Here is a 14552-nt window from a genome sequence, read left to right on the forward strand (position 1 = left end):
GGACCTTTTCAGAATTTTAGGACTATCTGACCACTGCTGTTCTCAGGAATCTGAATACGAGTTGGTGACAAAAAGCTTAACACCCCGATTTTGGGGGCTATGCCTGGAGGACATTGTTTTGTTTGCATGTTTGTTTTTAATTCCCAAACAGTATGAAAGTTGCTGGGTTTATATATATTTATAGGGTTTATGTAGCCTTACTTAAAATACGTATATTAAACAACCTGAGTTTAGAAGTCATGCCATTTAACGCATCAAATGTGGTTTCCCAAACTTCAAACTCTATTTTTTTGGTAAGATTTTTAACTCAGGATATCTATTACAAAATGACAAGTTTTATTATTGCCTTATACACGCATGCACTTGTACACACACACACACACTATGTATGAGTTAGCAAAAGAACTAGAGGGGGCTGCAGTGCAACATTAATAAGAATGTGTACATGCTTCTGCATTAATAATAACAATAGATATCCTAAGATCAAGAGAATCCTTTGTATGAATCATTTCCATGAAATTGTTGCTAGCTTTTACGCTTGAACTCAAAAGAAGCAAATTGTCCCTTACTGGAGGCTTGCTTAGCTCTAATATGTTGAATCATTGAGGACAAAACCATAAAAACTCCTTAGAAAGCTCTGCAAGGGAAGAAAAATATCTTTGCATCTATTTTTCACCAAGGGGTGGAGGGCAGAGCAGTTGGCAATCATGGAGCCTTCGCTCTGGTCCTATCTTTTTGATATAGCTGATGGGATGGAACAATCTCTGCTATTCTCTGCTAGGTATGGCCAGTGGAGATGGCTCTTCCTTATGCTGTCCCAGGCAAGGCAGGAGCCAGATTGTGACCACAGCTATACAGTGTCTGTTTTATGGGATATAAGGTTACAATTAGTCCACTTGCCCTGACTGAGGTTTCTAAAACTCTTAACAACTGCCTTCTGTCACTTAAAAGATGTGATTTAGACAGACATTTTCTACTTACTGTATTGAAACTTTTTTTAGAGTAGCTAATAAAAATATACTTTTTTTTTTCTTTAAATAACTGTTGATGTACCAATTTCCACTCATTTCATTCCCACAGGCTAGGAACAAAAAAGACAAAACAGTACAACTGTGTGTTATAGAGGTTATTTACTTCATGGACTTTAGACTATATTGGATTTCTAGCTTAGGTGTGCTAAACGTTGGAACCTAAATGCTCTATATAATTGAGGGAAAGACATAGTTACAGCATGTCTTAGTTCATAGCTTGTATTATCTGAGAAGCAATAGCATGAGAGATCTTAAGAACTGTCAGTAGTATGTCCATTAGTGAAACTGCACATATTATACCCAGGGCTGTAGCAAATGGCTGAAAAACTGTATAAGAAATTTATTAATTTTGTTAGATAATATACTTACGGAAGTCAGACTTTTAACGTGTTTTGAGAAATGAAACATTTGTACCCACACTGTACAAACTCGGGAATTTCAGTACTTAAATGCAAATACATTCATAATTTGAGAGGTTTTGTTTTCCTTTGTATAGTTTAGTTCAAATGAACAGGCTTTAAAAAAATTTCTGTAAACTAAGGCTTCTAAAATTAGATTGGTTCCTCAAATTGGTGTAGTTCAAGCTACAGCAATTTACTTATTAAATACGTGTTTAAATTTCAATTCAGTTATTTCCATTGACTTCAAGGGAACAACTCATATATTCAGGTGTAAGCAAATGCTTAACAGCTTTGCTTGATCAGAACCATCAATGGCTAGATTGGAGAATAGGAGGTCTTGATTCAGGCATCAGATCTTAAGGAATTTAAAATTTATCCTTTGATAGATAAATAACCTGAGAAGTTAAAACACTGAAGCGTGCCAGTATAATACTTAGAGCTTGCTGCTTCATTGCTAGAAGCAATTTGTTTTGCTGTTTTGCTTTCAGCTTATGTATTATTTCAGAGCTGATCAAAAGAATTGGTAGCAAAGTGTGAAATAAATTGTACTTCTAAATAAATCGATTCAACATTCCTTGGTGCTTTAAGTGATTTTAGTAATATTAATATTTAAAATATTTCTGTCTGAAATCTTTTTATGACTACATATAGCAATAATAGCCACCATTTGATTCTGCTGTTTTTCATATTAGAATATTACACAGTAAACATTGTAAAAATATTATCTTTTAGCACTGAAATGGATGCAAAAGATTTCAAGTGTCTATTTGCATGTAAATGACTCAAGTTTGATTCAGTCAATAAAAACAGTCTATTAATCCTTTTACTGTATTTCTTACATGGGTTAAAACTTAAAGAATATGAGGTTTTCCGCTGAATGAGAACTTTTCCTTAACTTCCATGTAGGTATGCAGGAAAATAATGGGTTTTAACTGACTTAATTTTTTTTATATATTTCTAGTTTATTTCTGCGTTTTTTTCTATTGTGTTATGCAAATGTAAGGGTTTGATTGCTTGCTTTTAGCTAGGAAAACTTTGTGTAAGTAAAAATATCTGTTCATGGGTGGACTAAAGACATTAACAAGCGTGAAGCAAAATATAGGTGCTTTGTCTAAGAGTAATGGGCATTTAAGCATGCACATGCATATAGTATGATATTAATGTCTTAGGAGGCTACAGCAATCTGACAGCCAAGTACATTCATGTAGATACAACAGTGTGATAAAAGCAGTCCAGACATCTGGATCACAGTGCTGCTATACAAAACATTTCTGAGCAATTCACATTATTGCACTTACCCAAATTTCCAGTCTTGTCCACCCCTTTCTCCTTGTTTCTTTCTCCGCCTCTGCCTTTGTCTGTTATGTACTTGCAGAATCTCATTTTTCCTTTACAAGTCACCTCCATCTGCTTATCTGTCAGAGTGGCCCTCATGCCGCACATCACGTTGAGGAATTCTCAAGATGAAGGGCTGTATTCACATCGCTACTTCTGTCTCAGCACTGTTTCATGCTTGTCACTGCTCAGCACTCAGCGCCACACTGCCTTGTTTTGTCAATAACCATTTATTTGTTGCTGGAATAGTAGCAACCATTACATCTGACCTCCCTGTTTCATCAATTATGGATAGATTATTGGATGTGAACATCTGCAAAAGCTTGCTGTTGAACTTACCTCCTGGCTGGGATTAGATAAAGTATTAAACTGTTGTTTATTGTCAGGCCAAAACTCTACTGGGAAGCCAGGGAATTCCAAGACTAGCAGACTCCCATCAGCAAGCACCAAAAATTGTTTAGTATTGCCACCGTTTCCCATAAGATCGTAGCCATTTATTATTTACACTTATTACTAGTTGTTATAACATACTTGATAAAAGCTCTTGGCAGGCACAGTGTTTCCAGCTATTGTCACATCTGTCAGGATGGAAAGGATACATAAACTGTTTTTTCCTCTTATATTGCTGTTAAAGGGTAACAGATGAAGCTTCTTCACTCCAGACTGTTAAGCCATGCTTTATTTTGAAGAAATATATCAACAATGGCTGGTTTGGAAAATATTACATTCCTGTAGTAAATAAAGATTGCAACAGCCTTTACTAAAGTAATGTCTCTTGCAGTAAAGAGTTCCAATTGTACAATAATAACAAACTAAAATACCTGGTTTTGATGTTTGCTTAGGTTGTTGCTCTGAAGGACCTGGCTCTTTTTTTTTTATTATTATTTTTTATTTATTTTAATAAATCCCTTTATGAGGTATAGTAAATAATAAAATGATGACTGCGTTCCTACAAAGTTGTAGGTGTAGAGAATCAGAATTAATATAATTGTTAGTGGCATGGAAGGCCAGAATTAAGAACAGTAATACAGAAGAAATAAGAAGGATGGGAACAAAAGTTAACATTTATTCAATCATCTGTACGTTTCATCTCTTAAGTTTCCTGTGCAGCAAAATGAAGCATACAGAGTGAACTCCTGACCGCGTGGAAGCCAATAGAAGTTTGAAATGTCTCTGGGGAAAGGAACTTTTTCAATTAGTTACTTGTATTTACATATCATTCATTCAGAATCAAAGCAAAACGTGCATGCTCTGAATATTATGCAAAGCATACAAGTAAGACTTGATACAGGCAGAAGACCCTAGGTCTTATCTTGACAGACTGTTAAGGAATGAGCAAAATGTTTGTCTTCCCTTCTCTAATCCTTCAAACAGATGCAGACACGAGTAACCTGAAGCATATATTGCCATGCAAGTTTATAAAGCATCAAGGTAAACATTACACTTAAGAGCCAAGTGTAACAAGGGAGGGAAGAGCGTGGACTGGATGCAGCAGTTACCCCTCAGGGAGAGTGTCAATGAAGCAAGACCTTAGGGATAGCCCAGTCCTAGCAAGAGCCTGTGGAAGGTCTTGAACAAGGGTGCTCCGCTTTGACGTTTGACTTGGCCAGACTTCTGGGTGGGTTCTCCTACATCCCTCCCTATCCCCCTGTCCCTGATTCCCTTGCTCCAAGATGCATGCTTATGCTATGCGTTATCCAGATACCCACATTAAAGTCCCTGGAACAGCAGTTGTGGAACAGACCAGATTGGCCAATTCCAGACAAATTCTTTCTGTCTCTGTAGGAACAGTGACAAATTTCATACATTTATGTTTTAATTTTTTCCCATGTATTTATCAAAACAGTGCAGTCCAGTGTAATTGGATGTGGCTAAGAGGAAGGAATTAGGATTCACATTTACAGAATTTGAGTTGGTGAATTTCAGTTGTGGGAAAAGAGGGAGAACTAACAGTTCTGGCAAGTCTGGGACCACTCCCTCTTTCCTCAGCATGGCACCCAGTTTCAGTATCCCTCAACTGTCAGTATGCAGACAGAATGCTCTACCAATTCTACCCTGGGTGCTCACTATGCCTGAATACGTTTAGCGTTTAACAAGGTGCAGCCTGCCATTCAGTTGATATTGGTGTATTATTTTCTTGGGATCAGTGAGCTCTGCTCATTGTAATCAATACATTTGAACAATACAATTGTCTTATGCTGCCCAACCTCTCTCACGCTGTTTTGGCCAAAATAAGAATACATCCAGGTTTATATTGTGAAACTCTTCTTTGACCTTTCTCAGGATGGCCACAGGCGTGTAACCACTCAAATTATGGTAATAAAGACTGCACTTTTTAGACATTTTAAAATGCGCATTTCTTGGGGAGCTATGGGAAAGAGTTCACAGAACTGCAAAATGCCTATGCATACAGTTCTATTGTCTTTTATTTTCACTGGACTGTGTGGAAGTGATTATTTAGTGACTGTCAGAGCTATGTGGGTTTTTTTCTGAAAGTATTTAAGAGGCACTAAGTGGTATGAGGCCAGTAGTCTCACTCGATTGCATTGTCTGTCTACCAACGCCTATTGCTGGCTCCAGAAAAATATTGTCAGATGCTGCTAGCCAGGCTGGGCCTTCGCCTGTTACTGCAGCGCCTGTCAGAAATCATTAGCTGGTGATCTCTTTGACTAATGTTCCAGCTGATGGTCTGATTCATGTTCAAGATCTGTAAATGAGGCAGAAGCATCTTTACTGCTCACCAGCTGTGAAATGGCTAAACACAGCTAGATTTTCAGAAATCAAAATAAATGTATTTCCAATAAAGTTTGACAACAATATCAAGTGCAAAGCTGAGAGCAGAACTATGGTTTTGTGGGTTTTAAAGTTACAGTATTATAAATCAATATTATCCCGTCATGTTTTTGTCAGAGTAATGTATTTTACTAAAATACTGAAATACTGGTAGTAGCATTAATCTTGCGTTGAGTTGAATAGACATTCTTTTCCAGCATAAATTCATACCTTCGATTTTTACTCTTTTGTCCATTATCCCTAGATGTATCAAATGTTTAGCAGAGCCGATGTCCTTTTATCGGAGTCCTCAGTGTATGCCAATGAGGTGTGTACGTGTTTTTATGTACATATAAAAGAAGTACAGGTGTGACAACAATAAAAAATGAAGGGTGGGATTTTGGGGAGGGGGAATCTTGGGGGAGGAGCTGGCCGTATCTGTTTTATATTAATGGAGTAACCCCAGGAGGGTCACACTGCCATAACGCTGAGATAACTGAGTAGCAAATCTGGGCCTGAGATCTAATATTTTTCTTGGCAAAGGAGGTAAACATGAAATTCACCACTGTCTAGAGAATTAGTGCAAGAGCTATACCACAAATAGGCTGTAGTTTGAAAATTTAAGTAGAGCTTGCTACTTTATTTTTACACTGTAACTAATTGTAGCCACAATAGACTTACAAAGATCCCGGGAAGGGACTTGATTTTGTAAATAGATGCTCCCATAGTAGCTGTCGTCCTCCCAGGTGCACCTGCATCCAGCTTTTAGCGCTAAGCAAGAAAACAAGGGAAATTGTACAATGCTTCCTGATTTTTTTTATTTCTATTTTGGAGCCATAAAAGCTACTTCTTTTTTTTTTTCCCTGAATACACCAAAATAATAGTGGATGGCATGTGGGACGTGTCTGTAATGTGGAAGACAAAGTTGAAGTCTTCACCCTGCCACCTTCCCACATCCTGCATGAATGAGAACAAGTGATTGAAACCCGCTGTTCACTTCTGTATTAGACTTTGATTTTTATTTTATTTGTTTTTTTAACCAGTATTTCCACTGCGGACCCACAGTAGTAGGAAGTCTGAGACAGTCAGTGTGCTTGGTTACCTAGAGCCAAAAACTAATTTGTGACCAGAATCAGTGCAGTTTTTATGATTTATATGTTGTTAAACTTACCTTACGCTTTTCTTTTTAGAGGTAGAAAGAGCTGTATGTTATTTTAATTTGTTCAACTGCCTATACAATGATCTTTTCCTACTAGTTGCTGGGACTATCAAACTCTCTTTGATACAGTATGGAAATTTTATAATGGAGCCTAGCATGACCAGGATAAATCTATAGCAACAGCTTCCTTCCTCGGAACTCTTTGTACATAGCAAATTTAAAAACAAAGCAAAACCACACAACAACAAAAAAACCAAGACATTTTGTCCCTTTAGTAACTTTAAATCTCTGAAAAGTTTCAGTTTTGAGAAGGAAATTCAGCCAGATTTGTGTAATACCCAAACACACTCTTTTTAATGTACATTACCAGTATAGATGCTTATGTAGTCTCATTCAATATCTCTTTACACAATGTTATATATTTTTATTTACATTTCCTTAACATGAAGAAAATTGCCAAGGTGACGTTTTAATGCACAATATTTGCCATAGAATACTGAAGCAGAAGCATGTTACCTTAATAAGACGACTTTTGTTCTGTTATTGAAAACAATTTTTCTGTCCTTTTTGTTTGTGTAATGACAGCTGTATTCTCTAAGACCGCAAATGCAGCAGTATTGAGTTTTCAGCATTAATTATTGACGTGTTCCACCTCTTCTTTGGATGTCACTGTCCTCTGCACAGGTTGGCCAAAATGTGTATAAAAGACCCATTTCTGGCTATACTTCTGTCTAAAGGTAGAAGAACTTTCATGGGAGCCTATAAATTCCATTAGATCCAAATGATATGTGTTCCCAATATTTATCCACTTGTCAGAGAGCTAATAGATGACTGGCCCAGCCATGCCCACTCAGTACTCTCTTCCACATGCATGTCTTCTCTTACATGGTATTCATAAGAACCCAGTTAGATGGACTGGTTGTTCATACCCCATGAAAATAAACAGGAAAGTTTTCATGTCCATGTGTTGTTTTCAGGCTGCTTACAGATTCTGTCCCTGCCAATTGCAGGGGGGTTGGACTAGATGACCTTTAAAGGTCCCTTCCATCCCATTCTACGGTTCTGTGATTCTGGCAGACATCACTGTGTCAAGTCCGCTTGATTTGCCAGCATGTAAGCTTTATAATTTTTCACTTTAAATGAAAATGAAAAGTGTGCTGTAATTGCAGGAGACTTTGGGTGAAATCCTCTAATGCTTACGTGTTAATCCAGCATTTTATCCTGCCCTACCTCCTCTTCTTTTTCTCTCCTGTATGTTGAAGGTAAGGCGTGCACCATAGGTGAGGAGGCCCCTCTTCACGTCCTCCACATAAATGGATACTGGGCAATTGTAGCATACAGGGGCACTACACAGCTCCTTTCCATCAAGAGTGTGTCCCTTTCTGTGTCCCTACATAGTATCTGAAGCTGGAGGAGTTATTTGAAATACACGTAGATGATTTAATTATCGTTATTTCATCATTGTTTAGAATTATACATCTGACTTGCGTATAGTAGTAGTAACCTGGGACCAAAATGAGCACTTTTCATCAATATGAAGGAGTGGCTTTATTTATTTCCCTACTTACTTCTTTCTAGCAGCTGTTGCAGAGATGCAGTGAACCAACTTTTTACTTTAGCTACTCTGGCAATGGTTTTCCCTTGGTTTTATCTGTACTTCTTAGACTTTGTGATATCTTTGATAGGAAAAAAGTACAGCAGCCTAAGCCTTAAGTGCCTAAGTAACCTTTCTGTGCCAAATAGTAACCTCTAGAGGCCCTGTGTCCTAGCTTCATATTGCAGAGGCCGGTTTAAAGTAGGAGTAATTTTCAGTCCAGTACATAAAATTTTTGAAACCTTCTGACACTGTCATGGCGGGTTTTCTGATATGGGCACAATTATTGCAACAAATGTTGTAGGTCCTCTGAGTTAAATGCAAAACCAAGAACTGTTTCTTGGACACTGGTGTGCATTTCTGTTACCAGGCTGGATTATTAGAAGGACACACTGCATGCCTTGACAACTTTGCGTATGCATTCAGTTTAGGGCGAGTTCTGAACTGATGTGACAGGTTCCTAACCGAGATGCCTGCACTCTCTTTTTGTCATATCTTATGCATTGATAACTCAATTGACAATGACCTTCAAGTATAGGATGGAATGCTGATGTACACGAGAACTTAACTGTTAGGAAGTACTTGAGGGACGATAAATCGTGCAGTGCACGTTAATAAATGCTACTTTTGGTGCACACAGAGCTTATATAACTAAAAAATAAGAGCCTTGTCCAGGGATACTCCTGCACATAGTAAAACTCCTTCAAGAACTAGAAAATCTGAGTAGCGGAAACAGTGATAGAAATGGTGACATCCATAGCATTAGCACACGCAAGTTGTCTTCTTTTGAACCATGCACTTTGCCAATGACAGGGGAAGCAGTCTTACTAGAAAATGCCCTATCTTTTACCTCAGTATAAATAGGCATCTTGGGGCATGCAGGATACTGTCGTACGTCCCTGGGCATCTCCCATCCCCCTTCAGAGCTGGTAAATGACATTCACCACTCCTTTCTTGGAAATGTGCAAAAAGGATTTCCATAGATAGTCTTTGGAGATTTCCTGTTTTCTCATGTGTGTAATAGGTTGGGTCAAGCAACAAAGAGGGGGGAGGAAAGAATAGGATTTAATTTTATATGCACTCTGCCGTCGTCACCATTGGAAAAAAAAATGGATGAAAAGAGAAATTATGCAATATAGGTGATGTCAGTGTTAAATTAAATTAAGATTGTATGTTTTTATGTAGCAGCTGTAAGCCTTCAGTTATGGGAGGGATCATGATAATAGAGTACATTCCAAATGAATGTTAACAAATTACTTGTGTGCATGAATAATTAGTCACAAAAATAACAAAATTATCTACAGTATTTTAAGGCAGCATAGTTTAAATTTATAACCTATAATTTATTCACTTTTTGAGCATCTGAGTTGTACTAAGAAAAGTTGTCATATTGGCAGTTTAAAGAAAGAAAAATAATATTAAGTTATATATCAGCATATCATTCTAAAACACTGAATGCAAAGGATACCATCTTAAGGTATTGGTTAACAGAAATTCATAAAAGTACGGCCTCTTAAAATCTTTTAAATTATGGATAAGGAAATTTATTTTGCAAATCAGGTAATATCTCTTTGGTTTTTGTAAAGTGCCGAAATACAGGGATTTAAATGCAAGTTGTATCTTTTTAATTTGTAATTATCGAGTAGTTTCAAACAACTATAAGTAATGATCAAAAACCTAGTCCCATTACAGCTAATTAAAGAAGAAATGTACAGGTGGGAAAACTTTAATTTTGTGTTTAATTTGCTGTTTCATATGGACACAGAGAAATTCTTAGCATTGTATTTATTGGGTTTTATTTTCCTGTTTCACAGCTTTTGAACACCTCTGTAAAAATCTTCACAGCACTTTGTGATTCTGCTGGCCTAGGCAGAGCATATGCAGCCATAGCCAAGATCCTGGTAAGGTAGGTTAGCACATCCTTGTCTGGCTGTCAGTGCAGATTCATTCAACTGTGAAAGACTTAAATTGTTAGAGGTCTGTCGCTTCCCATTACTGACTGCTTAAATTTTAAGCAGTGCCCTTCTTGCAGTAAGTGACCCTTTCATCAAAAGTTATTTTAAACTGGTACACATTTTTTGAAGTGTATGATCCAAGCTTTTCTTTACCTGTAAACTGTAATATGTCCTTTTTTTCCCCACATTCTGGGGACTTCTTAAATATTTTTTCCCATAAGTTTGGGAGGGACCTTACTGGAAAATAGAAATCCAGGCATATTTTCCAGGTTAAAAAATACAGAAAACCTTGAAGAATGTAGAAAGCTTCATTAAGTGTCTCGGTGTAATCTTTTCTGAACTGTAAGTTTCCATTTATTGCACTCACTTGTTCTGTGGAGGCATTTCTGGTTTGTGCGTGTGTAACTAGATATAAATTTGTGGCAGATAAGATGCTTGTCTTCAATGTTTTTGTTTCAGCATCTGGTATTAAAACCTTCTTCCAGGTGAATTAGTTTGAAACTACTTCAACTTCTTGCACAAATAATTTTGACATAAATTAGTCTAATGCAATTATCATATGAAGTAGGAAAAGAAGAGATTAAAGTGAAGGCTGCAGCTTATCCTTGATTCATCCTATGTTTAGGGACTTCAGTGCATATGATGCATGACAGAGGCTGGCAAATTGTTTACAGAGGAGGACTTGTCACCAGGTTTATTTCAGCGTGCAGAGCAAATTCTCCTGTTTGAGTTAGATGCTTTGCCTCTTGCCCTTTCAGAGCATATAGGGACCAGCTACAATAACAGTTCTCTTCAGCTCTCTGATACATAATTCATGGCTATTCATATTCTGAGCATCCTAAATAAGCACATGGGATAAGATGTTCAAAAAGCCACAGAACAGACTTAGAATACCAGGTCCTGTTTTCAAAACTGTCTTAAGCCTAACTGAGAAAGATTTAGTTCCTGGGACACCAGCTGTTACAATGAGTGACTTTGCAATGAGTGCAAAGGTGTCTGAGCTCTCAGTAGCATTCATGGGTTCCTTGTATTCACAAAAAGCAGCAGTCTGGGTAGAGGGTGGCCTAAGATACCCAAGAGGATATTCCTAGAAAGCCATGTATACTAATTTCCTCTCTCTGCGATTTAGGCATTCTAGAATGAGAGGACACACATTTATTTACTCAAAAATTACAGATTTGGAGATCCTTCTGAGGTCAGGTTTCTAAAACCCTCATCTGAAAGACCATGCCAGTGCAAGTTCTTTTCTTAAAAGCAGAGCTAAAGAAGGAGTGGCTAGTGACGTTCTTCTGCATCAAATCTGTACTCCACACCTTCTGGGAGCATTCTGTAGCTATCTGGGAATGGACAGTCTCACTGCTTTCTGGTTGTTGCAATTTGAAAAAGAGGAAAACTAGTAGGTAAGGAGAAATGAGAGGGGAAACTAAGAGCAATAAGACCCCCCAGTTTAGTATTTAAGGCATTCTCCTAGGAGAGGAACATTCTGATTGATTCAAGAGAAGGAGGAACTCACTCTCATGTCTAGGATCAGGGATTTAACTGCTGATCTATTGCATAAGTAAAGACACAACCGTAAAACCTTCCTCTGGAAAATGGCTGCTGTGGTATTTTTTATAAAACCCATCTGGTAGTTATGCCCTGAGAGCGTTAACCAAATTAAATGCCTTACGTATGTGCCTGCTTTGAAGAGCTTTAGGTACGTGATAGGCATAAATAACTCAGCCTGTAAAATATCATTATATGTCTCAACACCTTTCAGCCATTTGAGAAACTTTTATGTAGAAAAGTCTGGGCAACTATGAATCATAGAATCATAGAATAGTTTAGGTTGGAAGGGACCTTTAAAGGTCATCTAGTCCAACCTCCCTGCAATGAGCAGGGACATCTTCAACTAGATCAGGTTGCTCAGAGCCCCGTCTAGCCTGACCTTGAACGTTTCCAAGGATGGGGCATCTACCACCTCTCTGGGCAACCCGTTCCAGTGTTTTACCACCCTCATTGTAAAAAATTTCTTCCTTATATCTAGTCTGAATCTACCCTCTTTTCATTTAAAACCATTACCCTTTGTCCTATTGCAACAGACCCTGCTAAAAAGTTTGTCCTCATCTTTCTTATAAGCCCCCTTTAAGTACTGAAAGGCTGCAATAAGGTGTCCCCTCAGCCTTCTCTTCTCCAGGCTGAATAACCCCCACTCTCCCCGCCTTTCCTCATAGGAGAGGTGTTCCAGTCCTTTAATCATTTTTGTGGCCCTCCTCTGGACCTGCTCTAACAGGTCCATGTCTTTCCTGTGCTGAGGAAGCCAGAGCTGGACGCAGTACTGCAGGTGGGGTCTCACCAGAGTGAAGATCTTTAAGGTCAGCTCCCTCTACCTGCTGGCCACACTTCTTTTGATGCAGCCCAGGGTACAGTTGGCTTTCTGGGCTGTGAGCGCACATTGCTGGCTCATGTCCAGGTTTGCATCCACCAGTACCCCCAAGTCCTTCTCGGCAGGGCTGCTCTCAATCCCTTCATCTCCCAGCCTGTATTGATACTGGGGGTTGCCCCAACCCAAATGCAGGACCTTGCACTTGTCCTTGTTGAACCTCATGAGGTTCACGTGGGCTCACCTCCCAAGCTTGTCCAGGTCCCGCTGGATGGCATCCCATCCCTTGGGTGTGTCAACTGCACCACTCAGCTTGGTGTCATCTGCAAACTTGCTGAGGGTGCACTCGATGCTGCTGTCTATGTCATTGCTGAAGATATTAAACAGTACTCGTCCCAATATGGACCCCTGAGGGACACCACTCGTCACTGATCTCCATCTGGACATTGAGCTGATGACCACTACCCTCTGGATGTGACCATCCAACCAATTCCTCATCCACCGAACAGTCCACCCATCAAATCCATCTCTCTCCCATTTAGAGAGAAGGATGTTGTTGGGGACCATGTCAAAGGCCTTACAGAAGTCCAGATAGATGACATCCGTAGCTCTTCCCTTGTGCACTGATGTAGTGACTCCATCATAGAAGGCCACTAAGTTGGTCAGGCAGGACTTGCCCTTGGTGAAGCCGTGCGGGCTGTCTCGAATCACCTCCCTGTCCTCCATGTGCCTTAGCATAGCTTCTAGGAGGATCTGTTCCATGATCTTCCCAGGCACAGAGATGAGGCTGACAGGTCTGTAGTTCCCAGGGTCCTCCTTTCTACCCTTTTTAAAAACGGGTGCAGTGTTTCCCTTTTTCCAGTCCCCAGGCACTTCACCTGACTGCCATGACTTTTCAAATATCACGGAGAGTGGCTTGGCAGCTACATCAGCCAGCTCCCTCAGGACTCTGGGATGCATCTCGTCAGGTCCCATAGACTTTATGTACATTCAGTTTCCTCAGGTGATCATGAACCTGATTTTCTCTTACAGTGGGAGTCTTGCAGTCCATCCGCTCAAGAGGTGTGGGAAGAGAGGTTGCCAGTGAAGACTGAGGCAAAAATTTGTTGAGTACCTCAGCCTTCTCCTCGTCCATTGTTACCAGTTTGCCAGTCTTGCTCATCAGGGGGAGCACGCTTTCTTTGAGCTTCCTTTTCTGGCTGACATACCTGTAGAAGCCCTTATTATTCTTTGCGTCCCTTGCCAAGTTCAGCTCCAGCCGCGCCTTGGCCTTCCTGACCCCATCCCTACACAACTGGGCAGCGTCCCTATACTCTTCCCAGGATACCTGTCCCTGCTTCTGCTGCCTCTGCATTTCCTTCTTGCCCTTTAGGTTGACCAGCAGGTCTCTACTCACCCGTGCAGGTCTCTTGCCTTCCTTTCCTGATTTCTTACACGTGGGGATCTAGAGCTTTTGTGCTCTCTGGAAAGCGTCCTTAAAGATCTGCCAGCTCTGTTCTGCTCCCTTGTCCCTGAGGGCAGTTTCCCAGGGGGTCCTATTGCCTAAGTTCTTGAACATCTGGAAGTTTGCTTTCCTAAAATTCAGGGTCCTGACTTTACTCTTCACCTGACCCATATCCCTCAGGACTGCAAACTCCACCAGTGCATGATCACTGCAGCCCAGGCTGCCTCCAATCTTGATGTCACCGATTAGCTCACTTGTGTCTGTGACCAACAGGTCCAGTATTGCATCCCCTCTGGTAGGGCTGTCTATTTCGTGGCTTAAGAAGTTATCCTCAATGCATTCCAGGAGTCTCCTGGATTGCCTACAGCTCACCATGCTACTTTTCCAGCAGAAAATTCGGGGTGGTTGAAGTCCCCCAGCAGGAGGAGAGCCTGTGAGTGCGATGCTTCCTGTAGCTGTAGTAAGGAGGCTTTGTCAATAGGCTCCCCTTGATCGGGCG

General features: G+C 39.8%; 1 protein-coding gene across 4 annotated transcripts in view; it reads left to right on the forward strand.

The window, feature by feature from the left end:
• The window catches only part of TTC29 (tetratricopeptide repeat domain 29), a 308070-nt gene that overhangs the window by 233836 nt on the left and 59682 nt on the right, over positions 1–14552 (forward strand). For 3 of the 4 annotated variants that reach the window (XM_087736793.1, XM_087736791.1, XM_087736794.1), the window contains 2 exons: positions 5805–5867; positions 10107–10198. In XM_087736793.1, coding sequence (XP_087592919.1) covers positions 5805–5867; positions 10107–10198 — 155 coding nt within the window. The remainder of the gene's footprint in view (positions 1–5804; positions 5868–10106; positions 10199–14552) is intronic. The other variant, XM_087736792.1, reaches the window with a different exon arrangement.

The sequence above is a fragment of the Nipponia nippon genome, unplaced genomic scaffold, assembly GCF_047370975.1.
Source record: "Nipponia nippon isolate SJK-2023a ecotype South Korea unplaced genomic scaffold, ASM4737097v1 scaffold_6, whole genome shotgun sequence".
NCBI classification, from domain to species: Eukaryota; Metazoa; Chordata; class Aves; order Pelecaniformes; family Threskiornithidae; genus Nipponia; species Nipponia nippon.